The sequence below is a fragment of the Manis pentadactyla genome, chromosome 15, assembly GCF_030020395.1.
Source record: "Manis pentadactyla isolate mManPen7 chromosome 15, mManPen7.hap1, whole genome shotgun sequence".
Classification (NCBI taxonomy): Eukaryota; Metazoa; Chordata; class Mammalia; order Pholidota; family Manidae; genus Manis; species Manis pentadactyla.
The window spans coordinates 56,136,725-56,149,883 of record NC_080033.1 but is presented as its reverse complement, the minus strand read 5'-3'; the positions used below and the strand labels follow the sequence as shown (position 1 = coordinate 56,149,883).

Here is a 13,159-nt window from a genome sequence, read left to right as displayed (position 1 = left end):
CTCAGGGTTGTGGAAGTGCTTTGAAGAGGAAAGTGCAAATACAATCAAGGTATTAATTATATAAATCATTTCTTTGAGCTCAGTTTCATAGACATCTGTGATATTCACAACCTAGGGGTGAACAACACGGGCAATTGTTCTTTAGCTATAGGTAAACTATTGTCCGCTTGGCCAACCTTGTATGTACGTACCCTCAGGAGAGCCCTTTTAACATGGCTGGATCCATTCTGTGTATTGAGGATGGGGAGCAGGGGCAGAAGTGAGGAGATAGAAAGATGTCAGCAGCTGGGGACTAAGGGAGAAATACCGATATTTTTTGTTGGGGCATCCTAAATTATTGGGACCAGTTGGGCCCAGAAACTTGCTTTTACTTAAAAAAGAAGGCAGCAGCCTATTTCACAGTAAGACCCAGTCATGTTGCAGGGAGACTCAGGTTAGCCAGGCACATGAACCCACCCTTTGTTTTAAAACCCAGGTGTGCTCCTGGCATGAACCCACCATTTTCACAACCATAAACCAGACATCCGAGAAAGCAGAATTTTCTCAGGTTTAAAATGCCTGACGTCACCGGGAAGCACCCGCCAAATGGACCATGAAATGGAAAACCTGATCACCGCTTCCCCACAATGACCTCAAGCTTAGTGAAGTGACAGTTAATCTGATATTTCTTGCTTCGGTAAGAAAGATAAGGCACAGACAACACTCAAAGCCATAGCCTGCTCACAGCCTGCAGTCTGAGAACTTGACAATGAGGGGGAAGGGTATGGCTTTGGCAGAGGTCTAGTTAGCAATAAAGCTTCCTCAGGGAGCCAGAATTGGATTTGGGGCCCTGCCCAAGTTAACATTTTTACAGGTTGGCTGAGTTGCAGTTTGTTAGCCAGTCAGTAATAAACCCATGAGCAAGAATTTAAAGTTTATGAGGCAGGGCCTCTTAATGCCTCTCCTTGGCTCTCTACAGCCAAGAGTTTAAGGAGCCCGGCCTAGCCTGGGTGTTAATTGTTTTGTCAATTTGCAGAGTTATTTGGGAAAAGAAGAAGAAAAAAGGCTGGCACAGACTTAAAGCTCCCAATCTCTTCTGGAGAAACAAAGGAGAGCCATTCTGCCCCCTAGGAATTGGCACCTCCACATTCAAGCTGTGGAAATTTGTACCTGGGGTGAGGGGTATGCTGAGGGGCAGCAATAGGAAAACATGTTCTTAACTGTTTTCAGAGCCTGGTCAACTATGTATGCCCTCCCCAGGAAAGTTCATCCACAAGTTCTTAATTTAACAGGTTAAGGATCCTCTAGGACCCCACCCAAGGATCCTGGGTTACACCTCTGTTTAAGAACTTGGGTTTGATCTGGTGGAGGAACCCCCACTAACCTGGATGGAAGGATACAAGGCTCCAATCAGCCGGCAGCTTCCTGAATCTCATAACATACTGGTTCTCTGCACCACAGTGACCCCTGTCCCCCAACTCTCAAGTGTTTGAACTAGAGCTGGAGGGAAACAGGTTATTGGGAGACCCAAAATGTGCTTTGATTTTCCATCCACTACCCCCGCAGTTCAAGACCTTCAGGTTTGGGACCCCCTCACACACACACACTCCCCCAAGTGCCCTAACATTCCTGTCCCAGGACACCGAGGGGGCTGGGGTGTCGCCAGTGCATAACGGCCCCAGTCCAGGTGTGCGGGCCCAGTTTCCAGTCAGGCTGCAGGGGCGCAGGCCCACCGGGAAGGGCAGGGTTAAGAGTGCATTCCAGCTGCCGGGGAAGAAGGGGGGCGGGGGCGGGGAGCGCGAAGAAGAGAAACAGACCCGGTCTGTCTGTCAGAGACACAAAGCACGGTACACAAAGGGGGCCCAAGAGGGGCGAAGGGGGTTGCCCGGGGCACGGTTCATCCCCACACCTGCGCGGGGGTTGGGGGTGGAATGTGGACCGTGCATTCCAGCGCTGGGGCCAGCGGGGGAGGGCTTTCCACGTAGGGGCTGCGTGAGGAGCTCAGCCGCCCCGCACCCCGAAGAAAGGTTCAAGGTAAGCCGCCGCAGCGGGGCAAGAAGGGCTTGGACGTCAGAGGGCGCTGTGCTTTCCGTCCTTCTCCGTCAGCCGCCCACCCACCCCAGTGCCCTCTCCGGAGATACTTTCTTCGCCTCCCCCACACCTGAAGCAGCGCCATAAGTCCCCTGCCCCAACCTGGACACCCCTCTCACGGGCCACACTGGCAAGGACCACGTGCGGTCCGTTGCCCCGCGGTTCCGCCGGGCGGGCTCGAGTAGAGTCTTACCTTTCTCTGGCGACTGGCTGGGTTCCAGCTCCGCGCCTCCCGCTTCCAAGGTCACTTCAGCCTCCCCGAAGCCCGCCCGGCACGGCTCGGAGGCCACGCAAGTCAGCCAGGAAACCTGCGCCTGAGGGAAGGGGGAAAAGCGGGAGGCTGGGTCACAGGCGTGCCCGGCCCTGCATCGCCATCCCAGGATTCCTTAGGGAGCTTCCCGGGCTACCTTGACCCAAGAAGCTCAGCCCTGCGCTCTCCCCGACGCCACCGCAGCGTGCGGACCCCGCCCGCCCTCCAGGGAGCGGCCCGGCCAGGCCGAGGGCAAGGCAGTGGAGTACCTGGAGGAGGAGGCACACGAGAGGCCTGCTAGGAAGCCCCATGGCTGCAGAGGGAAGGGTGGAAAAGCTGCCGGGATAGCGGACTGGGGCTTCGGGAAGCTCTCTGCACCCCTTTGAGCGCCGCAGCTCACGGGAGCCAGCGGGAGCGAGCCAGGTGAGCGCACATAGGTGCTGATTGGTCTATCGCCGCAAGGTCCCGCCCCCTCGCAGGTGGGGCCGCGGCTGGCGTGGTGGAAGCAACCGCGAAGCCCCTCCTGTCGTCGGTGCTCTCCTGCCTTCTTTCGGCTTGTTTGGGGCTGTTCCTGGCAGGGTCCCAGGCTCTTTTCTCCTAGGTTATGGGTTCGAGGAAAAAAAAAAAAAACTACCCCACTCTTCAGCCTCCACAGCACGCGAAGAAAAATATGTTTCTGTGCCCTGAGGCTACAGTGGAAAAAAGTGGAGACGCATCTGAACCCGACTGGAACAGGCGCTCGTGCGGGCTCCTCCGAGGCGCTCTTATCCAAAGCTTTGATGGAGGCCGGGTGTGTCCGCCTCACACGAGCCTACGGAGGGGGCTGTCTCCTGCCTCTTTCTCAGCCTCCCACACCAGCCCGCTCTCAGGGCTCTGATGATTTAAATCTGGCAACGAGGTCCGGGGGGACCGCGTTACGGAACCTGCTGCAACTTGTGGAAGGCTCATTACTTCCCTTGCACAGCCTAACAAACGGGGGCCAGGAGAGAAGGTCCCAGAGTTCCGAAGCCGTGGTGGCGCCAAAGGGCTAGGTAGAGTAGAGGGTGGTTATTAGCCCAATCATCTCCAGCAGAAGCCCCCACCGGCCCCGCCCATAGAATAATTAACTTTCTCAACCTTACGTAAAATGTAAATAAAGGCATTTTTTAAAACGCGGCTGTTCTCAATTGTCTGAAATACCGAATATAATCTAAGTAAAAACTACTTGGTACACAAAGCAGCCTTGCCTTCGAAAACAGATCTACATCCTTCCTGGAAGACAGGAGGCGGAGCTGGGGTTCGTTGCTCTGCGTCAGACTGAGTGAAATGCTTTCTTCTTCATGGCACAGAAATGGTCCCGAGACTCGATGGTTCCGCCCTGCACGCTCTCTCCCCACTGAACTGAGCTTTCGCAGCCTTTTGGTCCCTGGGGCCTCCCCCGCTTCCCTGGCGGCCTTGAGAGGCCCAGGCTGACACCTGCTCGTCCCTCTCCTTCCTCCTCACAGCTCAGATTTGGCATCGGAGGAGGGGGGCTGGTGTCTCTAACTATAGATTCTTTAGCCCTCGAGGGCTAACATGGTGGTCTACCTGTCCTTAGTACCACCAGGCCTATGGCTAAGAAGAGGACTGCTTGCGCCGCGACAGTGGGAGTCGTCTCTCCAGCCGAGCATCGCCCCTGCAGCCGTACCGCCTGCGTTCAAAGCAGGGCGAGTCAAGCAACCTCTCTGAGCCTCACTTCTGCAGGCGTCTAATGGGTTATTACGCCATCTACCCTCTAGAGTACTAGGATTAAATGAATTAATACGTATAGTCGAGGATTAATTAACATGTCTAAAACGCTGAACTCAGTACCTGGCACAGAATAAGAGCCCAATGTTGTCTGGTATGATTGCTTTAGGATCGGCTCATTTGTCTCCCTCTTCGCTACGAAAGCTGTTTCTCTCCTCTGTAGCACCCTCACATTCCCCAAACTAAGAGAAGGAGAAAGGCTGTAACACTTCAATTTCACGGCTGAGGGCAAAGCGAGCAATCGGCATCTGGTGTCACAGGAGCGCTCGGTTTTCCGGCCTGCGGCCCCTGCAGCAAGTGGGGTGGGGTGGAGGACGGGGGGGCGCCCGCAACTCGCAGGAAAAGCCGAAGGCAGCTCGCTGGCCTCCACGCCTACCTCGCTCTCTCGCAGGGGGCGCTGTCCTTGCCTGGGGTTAGACGTCTGTGTTAGAGCGCAACGTGGCAGCGCAGGACCCAGACAGTACCCAGGGGCCCAGCGTATACTCGCCTAGCAGGTTCCCCGCGCCCGCCCGGAACCAGATGAAGCTATTAGGCAGACAGTTAAACACTGACGAGCCTCGGGACACAGGCCCTAATTAAGTAAACACCCGGCTGGAGGGATTTAGAGCCCGCTCATTTCCACCTCCTTCCAGGGCACTCAGCATTCCGGGCGGGGCGGCGGGAGAGGGAGAATTTAGAGTCAGCTCTTCTGCCTGCAACTTGGACCACACTGCTGTGTTTCTCCTTAGCTTCCCTTATCGGTCATTCATTCATTCATTCATTCACTGACTTTAACAAATGTTCGCTGATAACCTGCTATGTGCAGAGCACTGGACATGTAACAGTGAACAAACCAAACATACCTGCACCCTTAGACCTTCCATCCAAGAAGGAGGAAAATAAATAAGTAGATGTTATGGTAAACAATATGTGCTGTGTAGAACACTGAACGGGAAGTGCCAATTCAGGACACGAAGATAGGATTGGAAATTGTAAACTAGTGATCTGGAAGGTGTTTCAGTCAGGGTTTAGCAGGAGACAGAACGCAGCCCTGGTGGTTCAAGTGAAGGGGCCAGAGGAGCAGGCAGGGTTCAGAGAACCAGCAGGGGTGTGGAGGCACCGGAGACCAGCGACAGCAGAAGGCCATTACAGTTTTGAGGACCGAAGGGCAAAGGGTAGAAATGGTGTCACTGGAGGGCAGCAGGTGGGGAGGCGGGGGAGGCTGGAGAGTAGAGGCCACCCGTCCCAAATGCAGCTGTGGTCCAGGAAGGCCACTCCGCTACCTGCACAGCAGGGAGAGCAAAGGAAGGAAAAAATACTCCAATATCTCTCCTTTTACTTTCAATCTCCTGGCAGTGCCTCCCCTCACCCAGAAACCGAAGGGCCAAGAAAGCCCAGGTGGTGGGGTCTGCAAGGGTCAGTCTCCCCAAGCACAGGGCAGTGTGGAGAAAGGCAGAAAATAAATGAGGGGTGAATGAGCAATTGGGAAAGCCCAGAGGCCCCACTGAGAAATAGACATTTGAAGAAAACCTGAAGGAAGTGAAGAAGCAAATTATGCTAAAGATCTCTGAAGAAAGAGTATTTCAGGCAAAGAAAATAGGGCAAAGTCCCCTGAGGCATTAGATTATTTGGGATGGAAAAAAAGGCAATATGGCTGGAGTAGAGAGAGCAAAGAAGGAAATGAGGCAGAGTTGGGAGGGTGGGGAGCAAATCTTGTAGAGCATCACAGGCTGTTGTAAGAACTTTGGCTTTTACTCTTAGTGGGAAGGAGGAGGGCACTAGAGTCTGAGAACAGAGGCGTGGCGTTGAGACTACAGGGGGTGCAGGCAGAAGAAAGGAGGTCAGCTGGGATTCTAATGTAGTAATCCATGATGATACTGAAATAGCTTGGTTCAGGGTGGTCATTCTGGAAGGGGAAGAAATGATCAGACTGAAAAAGAAAAAGCAAATAACAAGTGCTGACAAGGATGTGGAGAAAAGGGAACCCTCCTGCACCACTGGTGGGAATATAAAGTGGTGTAGCCACTATGGAAAAACAGTATGGCAGTTACTAAAAAAGTTAAAAATAAAATTGCTGTGTGATCTAGCAATTCCATTTCTGGGTATATACCCAAAAGAATTAGAGCAGGGACTTGAACAGATATTTGTACATCCATGTTTATAGCAGCATTATTTGCAATAGCCAAGAGGTGGAAGCAACCAAGTGTCCATCAACAGATGAATGGATAAACAATATGTTTAATAGGTACAGAGTTTCAGTTTTGCAAGGTGAAAAGAGTTCTGTTGGACGGATGGTGGTGATGGCTACACAACAAAGTGAATGTATTTACTGCTACCAAACTATGTATTTTACCACAATTTCTAAAAAGTTACTAAAAAAATGGTCAGACTGGGTATATTTTAAAGGAATTGCCAACAAGATTGACTAAAGGATTGGATATAGGGTGTGAGAGACAGAAAGAGTCAAGGATGACTCCAGGGTTTGGGTCCTGGGCAACGAGCAGGATGGCAATACCATTTCCTGAGTTGGGAAAGGTACATGCAGTGGATAGTGTCAGCCTACACTCCTGCTATTGAGGTCCATTTGCTCGTGCAAGGAAGTGCCCAGGACTTCACTTCCCCAGCCTAAGTCAGTGACCAACTGGTGCAAAAGTATGGAAGCCCAGCTCCCTTCCCCTAAGTCAGACAACCTCCCAGAGGTAACTTATCCAACATTCTCATGCCCAATTGGACTGAAGCTGGGGACACTGGTCTGAGTTACACCCTTGTTCGACTTTTTGTCTTCTTCATCCAATTCCTTCCACTCCTCTGCACATTCCTCCTGGGAGTCCTACCTGCAGAAGTCATTCAAGTGCATGAATCCTGTCTCAGGTTGGCTTCTTGGAATCCCAGTGCAGGCTGAGCAAGTTTGGGACTGGGGAAAGGAAATGTCTGGCATGGGAATATATACTGGTCACAACGGGAAAGCATCCATTCTGGGGGTAATCTATAGAGAAAGAACTTGGAACTCCTATTTGACGGGGGATGGTGAGAACTATGTCAAACTGAACGCCTGACCTTTTCCCATAAACCTGCTCCGCCCATAATCTTTACATCTCAGTGAAAGGCAATTGCATCCTTCCAGGGCTCAGCCTGAGCCGTCTTTCACTCTCTGCCTCTACCTTTTGCTCACCCTGTTTTTCCAACAGGAACCTCCCTGTGGGCCTGCCTCCAGCTTCCATGCCCTGGGCCTGGGTTGCCCTTCCCCAAATAATACCTGTCTCCCCTTGCTCCTTCAGGAGTCTGAGAGGCCTTCTCTGAACCTCCCTGCATAGGTAGCACTGCCCCATCACCTTCTTCCCACTTTACTCGGCTTCATTTTTTCCACTGCATTTATTACACCCTGATTTATTGTACATATAAATATATATATATTTTGAGAGACAACATACAATAATGATTAAGAGCAAGGACTTTGGAGTCACACTGTCTGGCTTTGAATCCTGAATCCAGCTTTTCCAAGTCATATGGCCTTGGGCAAGAGACTTCCACTTCCCTTGTGCCTCAGTATCCTCATCTGTAAAATGGGATACCCTCTTCATAGGTTTGGTTAATATTTGTAAAGCCCTTTAGCATGCAGCCAACATGGGTCCATTTAACTGTATCTATCATCACTCTCCCCTCATTCAGTAGCTCCATGAACGGTAGAGATCTGAGTCTTCTTTATTCAGTGCTACACCCACAGTGCTAGCTGCATAACAGAACAAAACCCATCTGGGTTCCCTGACCCACCTCACAGAGCTCGCATGAGATCCAATGAGCCAATATAAAGTGCTGTGCAAAGAGTCGTCCAGATAATACAAGTCATAATAAAATAAACTACTACCATTGCCTGAGTACCCACTGGACTGGGATCTGACTCTGTGCCAAGCAATTCCACATGTGATCTCACTTTAACCCTCATCAACTCTACAGAGTAGTTCATATTATTCCCTTTTCATCAATGAGGAAACTGAGGTAAATCCCTTGCCCAAGGGCCACACAGATAGGGCACAGGCAGAGCCACCATGTCCATCTCACTCCAAAACTCATTGCCTGAATCAGTCGCCAATGTGCTATCCATCAACATTTACTGGAAGAATGAATTAGGGGGACAGCTCTTTGATATATTAGGAAGAATTCCATAATATCCAATCCTTTCTCTTAAGAACCTCTTAAAATAAACATATTTGCCTCTGGTCCAAGGTTAAATTCTGGGTCCTCCAAGAAACATTTCAAAAGAGCTTTTCTGCCCATTTTTGGTAGCAAAATTCCCAGAGCTCCACTCCCACACAGCACACTTACGGGGATGTGCCCAAAGACAAGTGGGTGTTTTCCAGGCCCTTCTAGGAAGTAGCCCTAAAACTGGGTGAAGCCCTATTTCCTGCCCCACCCCTCCCCTCCCCAGTGCTGGGCACAACTGATTCCACAGTCTTACTTCTTTTTGTCTATTCCAGAGCTTTCTGGGACCCTCCTTTTCGCCTGGGGATGTCACTGGCCTGCTCTTCCCATTCTATCACTTCTGAATCTTTAAAGGTGCTGAGGCAGCTGATCCTCAATGAGAAACCTGATCCACATACCTTCCCATTCCCTGAATCTTGGGCAGCGCTGTGCTGCCCTCAGCTTGGTGAATTTTTGCCAAGTCCTTAACTGTCAGTTTCCAGAGATCAGAGGCCAAGCATTTATGTATGTGTGTACACCGAGGGCATGGAATTGATTAATCAATAAGCACTCACAAAGTCCTGAATCCCCGAGGTTGGCTAAGGTCAGGAAACTTTGAGAACTGTAAGGCCAAAAAAGGACCTTCAAGGAAGTATTAACAATAACAGAACATTCTTCATCTGCCCCCTGAAAGCCAGGGGTGACCTCTGCAGATTAGGTTTTCCAGGCTCACATGATAGATGACTTCTTGCTGCTGGGTTCAGTCAGTAGGAGGCACTACTGGGAGACTGGAAGGCAGGACAATGGGAAAAGCCTGGGTATTTCTCCTCCCTCCCTAGTGTCTTAGCAATAGCTTTGCCTTGTCTGCAGCCCCAGTACCTGCTGTGTGTGGGTCCAGGTTCTGCCAGACTCTGAGCTCCGGGAGCACCGCCTTTTCCCCTTCTTCATCTGTTGAGGGGTGGATGACTTCTAGCTGCCTAATCTCTAGGTTGCATTACTGTCCCCTGGTCAGCTTCTTGGCCTCTTCATCACCTCTGCATTAAATTCCCTCTGCTTTAAATATGCACAGTAGTTTTTGTTTTCCTGATTGGACCCAGTAAGTCTGGAGAGAGGAAATCCCGGGGCAAAATACCTCTAAAAACCGAAATCAGTCAAAGGGAGAAATAAAGTTTAAAACCCGTTTATTGTTTACAAACTGCAGTCCCAGGCCGTCTTTATTCTGGAAGAAGCCAGCCAGCAAGCAAGCAAGCAAGCAAGCCAGCCCCCTGCCCTTAACCTCTCAGGTTCAGACACACCCTCGGTTGCCCAGGTAATTACCCATTGATATGGAGATGAACTTCTCTCCACCCCTGAGGATAAGCAAATGCACTAAAGCCAGGTGAGATTTTCTGGAAATGTTACAATTTTACTCACAGACCCTGACTGACAGACTAGTTAAACTTACACAGTACTTACTATAGGCTAGATACTGTTCTAAATGCATGATGTAAATTAAATTATCTAATGCTACCATCTGAGGAGTGATTACATTTTACAGATGAGGAGATGGAGGCATAGAGAGTTTGATCTACCCTAGTGAGATCCTAAATCTGGATGCATATCAAAACTTGCCCAGTAACCTAATTAAAAATAGAAGAGATGATGGATGCCTCCCATGCCTACTAAATCTGACTCGCAGTCCATGGGGTCTAGGAATCTGGAGATTTAATAAGCTCGCCAGATGATTCTGATGCAGCTAACCCAGCACCCCTCCACGGACTGGTACTCAGGAAACCCTTACCATATGTTGATGATGAGGACATTTAGAGACAGATCAGGAATGTGACCTGCCCACAAGTCTGCAAGTAAGCCAGGTGGCAGACGAAACCACCACCAAGGACAGCGATTTCTGCTGCCTCCACTGCCTTCTCCTTCAAGGTCACATGGCTGGGGCTGACCTTTGGACTTGCTCTGCCTGGGAGCCAAATGAAGCCACTTCTCATTAGAAATGTTTTGGAAAATTCAGGGTATAAACAGACGTGTATGCAGGATTGCTGAGGGGGGTTGATCAGTGTTTGGGAAAAAGAAAAGGGAGGCAGTTTAATACAACTAATCTCTTATTCTCTGAATAACTTGAGGGAATTAGTTAACCCTTCCCCCATTCTACCTCCTTCCCCATTCTGACCAAGACTGGTTAGGCCAAGAATCTGTATTGTGTGTGTGTGTGTGTGTGTGTGTGTGTGTGTGTGTGTGTGTGTGTGTGTGTGTGTGTAAGAATCTGTATTGTGTGTGTGTGTGTGTGTGTGTGTGTGTGTGTGTGTGTGTGTGTGTGTGAGTGATTACCCAAATTTATTTTTGAGTGGTACCAATTCGAGGCATCTGTATTTTTAATAGGGGCCCAAGATGATCTGACAATTTGGAAACTATGATCAAAATCCAAAAAGCCGAGAATGTGAATGGACTTCTCTAATAACATTAACCCCATAAGGGTTAGATTTTTGTCTCCCCCCCTAACCCTGCATTGCTATATTCCCAGCACCAACATCAGTGCCTGCCACACAGTAGGTGCTTAATACATATTTATTGTTTTAAAAAAATAAATATTTATTGAATGAAATACTTTTTCTTGCATTTTGAAAATATTTTCTGTACAGTTATTCACCAATCCTCACTATGAACAGAATAGACATCAGAGCCCCTCATCTTACAGAATATAAAACTGAGTTCAGAGAGATTGGGTGATGTACCAGACATAGAGCTAATACAGCCATACAGAAAAGTTAGAAGCTCTCACCATGAAATTCTTCCTCCCAGCTGATGGTGATGAAAAGGAACACAGGTGGAAGAAGGCAAATATGAATGCAGAATAAACTACCAGAATACAGGTCAAATAACTTGAGATGGATAAGAAATTCTAGCATTTATCACGGGAGGATATTGGAGACTCAGATTCTAAGGATATACAAGTCCCTCTACCTCTGAACTCTGAACTACTTAGTCATTAATTCAAGGAGTCCTGCTACATTGGTAAGAGTAACTCCCCCTTATTCCATATCATTAACTGCTAAGTCTTTTGTGCATCTTATTCCATTTAATTCCATCTTATCTCTCCTGGACCACTGTAATAGCCTTCCTTATCCTCTCCAATCTGTTTTCCCCACTAATAGCAGACTGATTTTTTAAAACTGGCAAGACTAATCACTTTGCATCTCTGATTAAAATCCCTAACTGCCTCCCCACTGTTCTCTGTCAAGGTCCTGCTTGATCTAGTCTCCACCTACCTCTCTTGAATGTAATAGAACTCATTACATTCAAGAAATATTTATTGAGGGTCTCCTATCCATCAGATACTGTTTTGGGCACTGGGGATGCAGTGGTAAATCAGTACACAAAGTCCTTGCTTTCATGGAGTTTGTAATAAAGTAGAGAAAAAACAAGATAGATTATTGAAAGTGCTAAGAAGGAAATAAAGTAATGATAGTTGCTGGGGAAGCCCATTTTTAATAGAATGCTCAGGGCAAATGATCTGAGGAGGCAACACTGAAGCAAAGACCTGAAGGTTGAGAAGGAACCAGTCATAGAAAAGCTGGGACAAAGTATTCTAGGCAGCGGGAATAGCATATGCAAAGGTCCTGAGGTAGGCAATTTCTAGAAACCAGAGAGGTCAGTATGGCTGAAGCAGAGTGAGTCAGAGAAAGAGAGATGAAGTGAGATCAGAGAAACAGGTGACAGCCAGATCATATAAGGCTCTGTAGCCACAGAAAGTAGTCTGACTTTCACTCCTGGAGAAAAAGAAGCTACTAAAGAATTTTAAGCAGAGCAGGAATGTGGCCTAACAGTCTGTGGGTACAATTGCAATATTTCCAAAATCTCTTGCCTGGCCTTAGCATATCTCCATAACAAGTGTTTCCAAGGGATGGAGAGAAGTAGTCCATCTCCATATCAAAGGTGATTACATGGGGCAGCAGGGCTTACCTGGACCAGAGTGGTTGGGTGGGGTCCCTTTTTTTGCAGCCTGGTCACAAGAGACATGGTCAAACAGAAGTGGATGACTGCTTGTAAGCAACTAACAGGTTTCTTCCACTTTATTTCTCCTTTTGACTGATTTTGGTTTTAAAGGTAATCTGCCCCAGGCTGGCAGACAGATTCCCCTCCCTGCCAGAGTTACACATATTTTATAACAATCTTTCTGGTTGCTGTGTGAAAATGAACTGGAGGCAGGAAGAATGGAAATAAGGGACAGGAAAGTAGACTGGTGCTGTGTCTGAAAAAGAGAAACTGGTCTTAACTAGGACTAGAGTGGTGGCAGAGAAGATGGAGGAACGTGGTCAGATTCTCAGTAGAGCTTTGGGGCAAAACTGACAAGACTTGCTGAGAGATTGGTTTTGAGAATGATGGACAGGAGGAGTCATGGCCTAGGTTTGGGGCTTGGATAGATGGTGGTGCTATTTATGGAGATAGAATCAGGTGTAGGAGGAATCAAGAGTTCCATGTGGACTAGTGTGCTGTGAGCGAGCCAGGTGCACTACCTGGGTCTCTTGCTAAGAAGGAAAACCTGAAAATAGAAGTTAACAGAAGAAAGGGTTTCATAAAAGAGGAAGTGGTCAGCTGGGTGAAATACAGCTGGGAGGCCAGGAAAGATGTGGTCAGAGAGATGTCCATTGAATTGGAGGCTCGAGATTATTATGAGAACAGTTTCACTGAAAAAGCAACCCAGAAACCAGACTGGCTCAAACAGGAGAATATGTTAGAGTTGAGGAAGCCCGTATAGATGATTGTTTTCAAGTTTTGCTCCAATACAATTAATGAAATAGGGCATAGCTGCAGGTGTGTGTGGAGTCAGGTAAGGGGGTGTTTGTTGTTTTAAATGGAATTTACTAAGACCATGTTCTCCAAACATCATGCATTGAAGAATCAGCTTTGTTTTTGCCCCAT

General features: G+C 48.6%; 1 protein-coding gene across 2 annotated transcripts in view; it reads right to left on the bottom strand.

The window, feature by feature from the left end:
• The window catches only part of CDH3 (cadherin 3), an 85,342-nt gene that overhangs the window by 36,247 nt on the left and 35,936 nt on the right, over positions 1-13,159 (bottom strand). Inside the window, exons 1-2 of one of the 2 annotated variants that reach the window (XM_036897794.2) lie at positions 2,590-2,967; positions 2,264-2,384 (exon numbers count right to left, since the gene is read on the bottom strand). In XM_036897794.2, the coding sequence (XP_036753689.2) occupies positions 2,264-2,384; positions 2,590-2,631 (163 nt within the window). In that variant the 5' untranslated portion in view covers positions 2,632-2,967. Of the gene's footprint in view, positions 1-2,263; positions 2,385-2,589; positions 2,968-13,159 lie in introns of those variants that run through there. The other variant, XM_036897795.2, reaches the window with a different exon arrangement.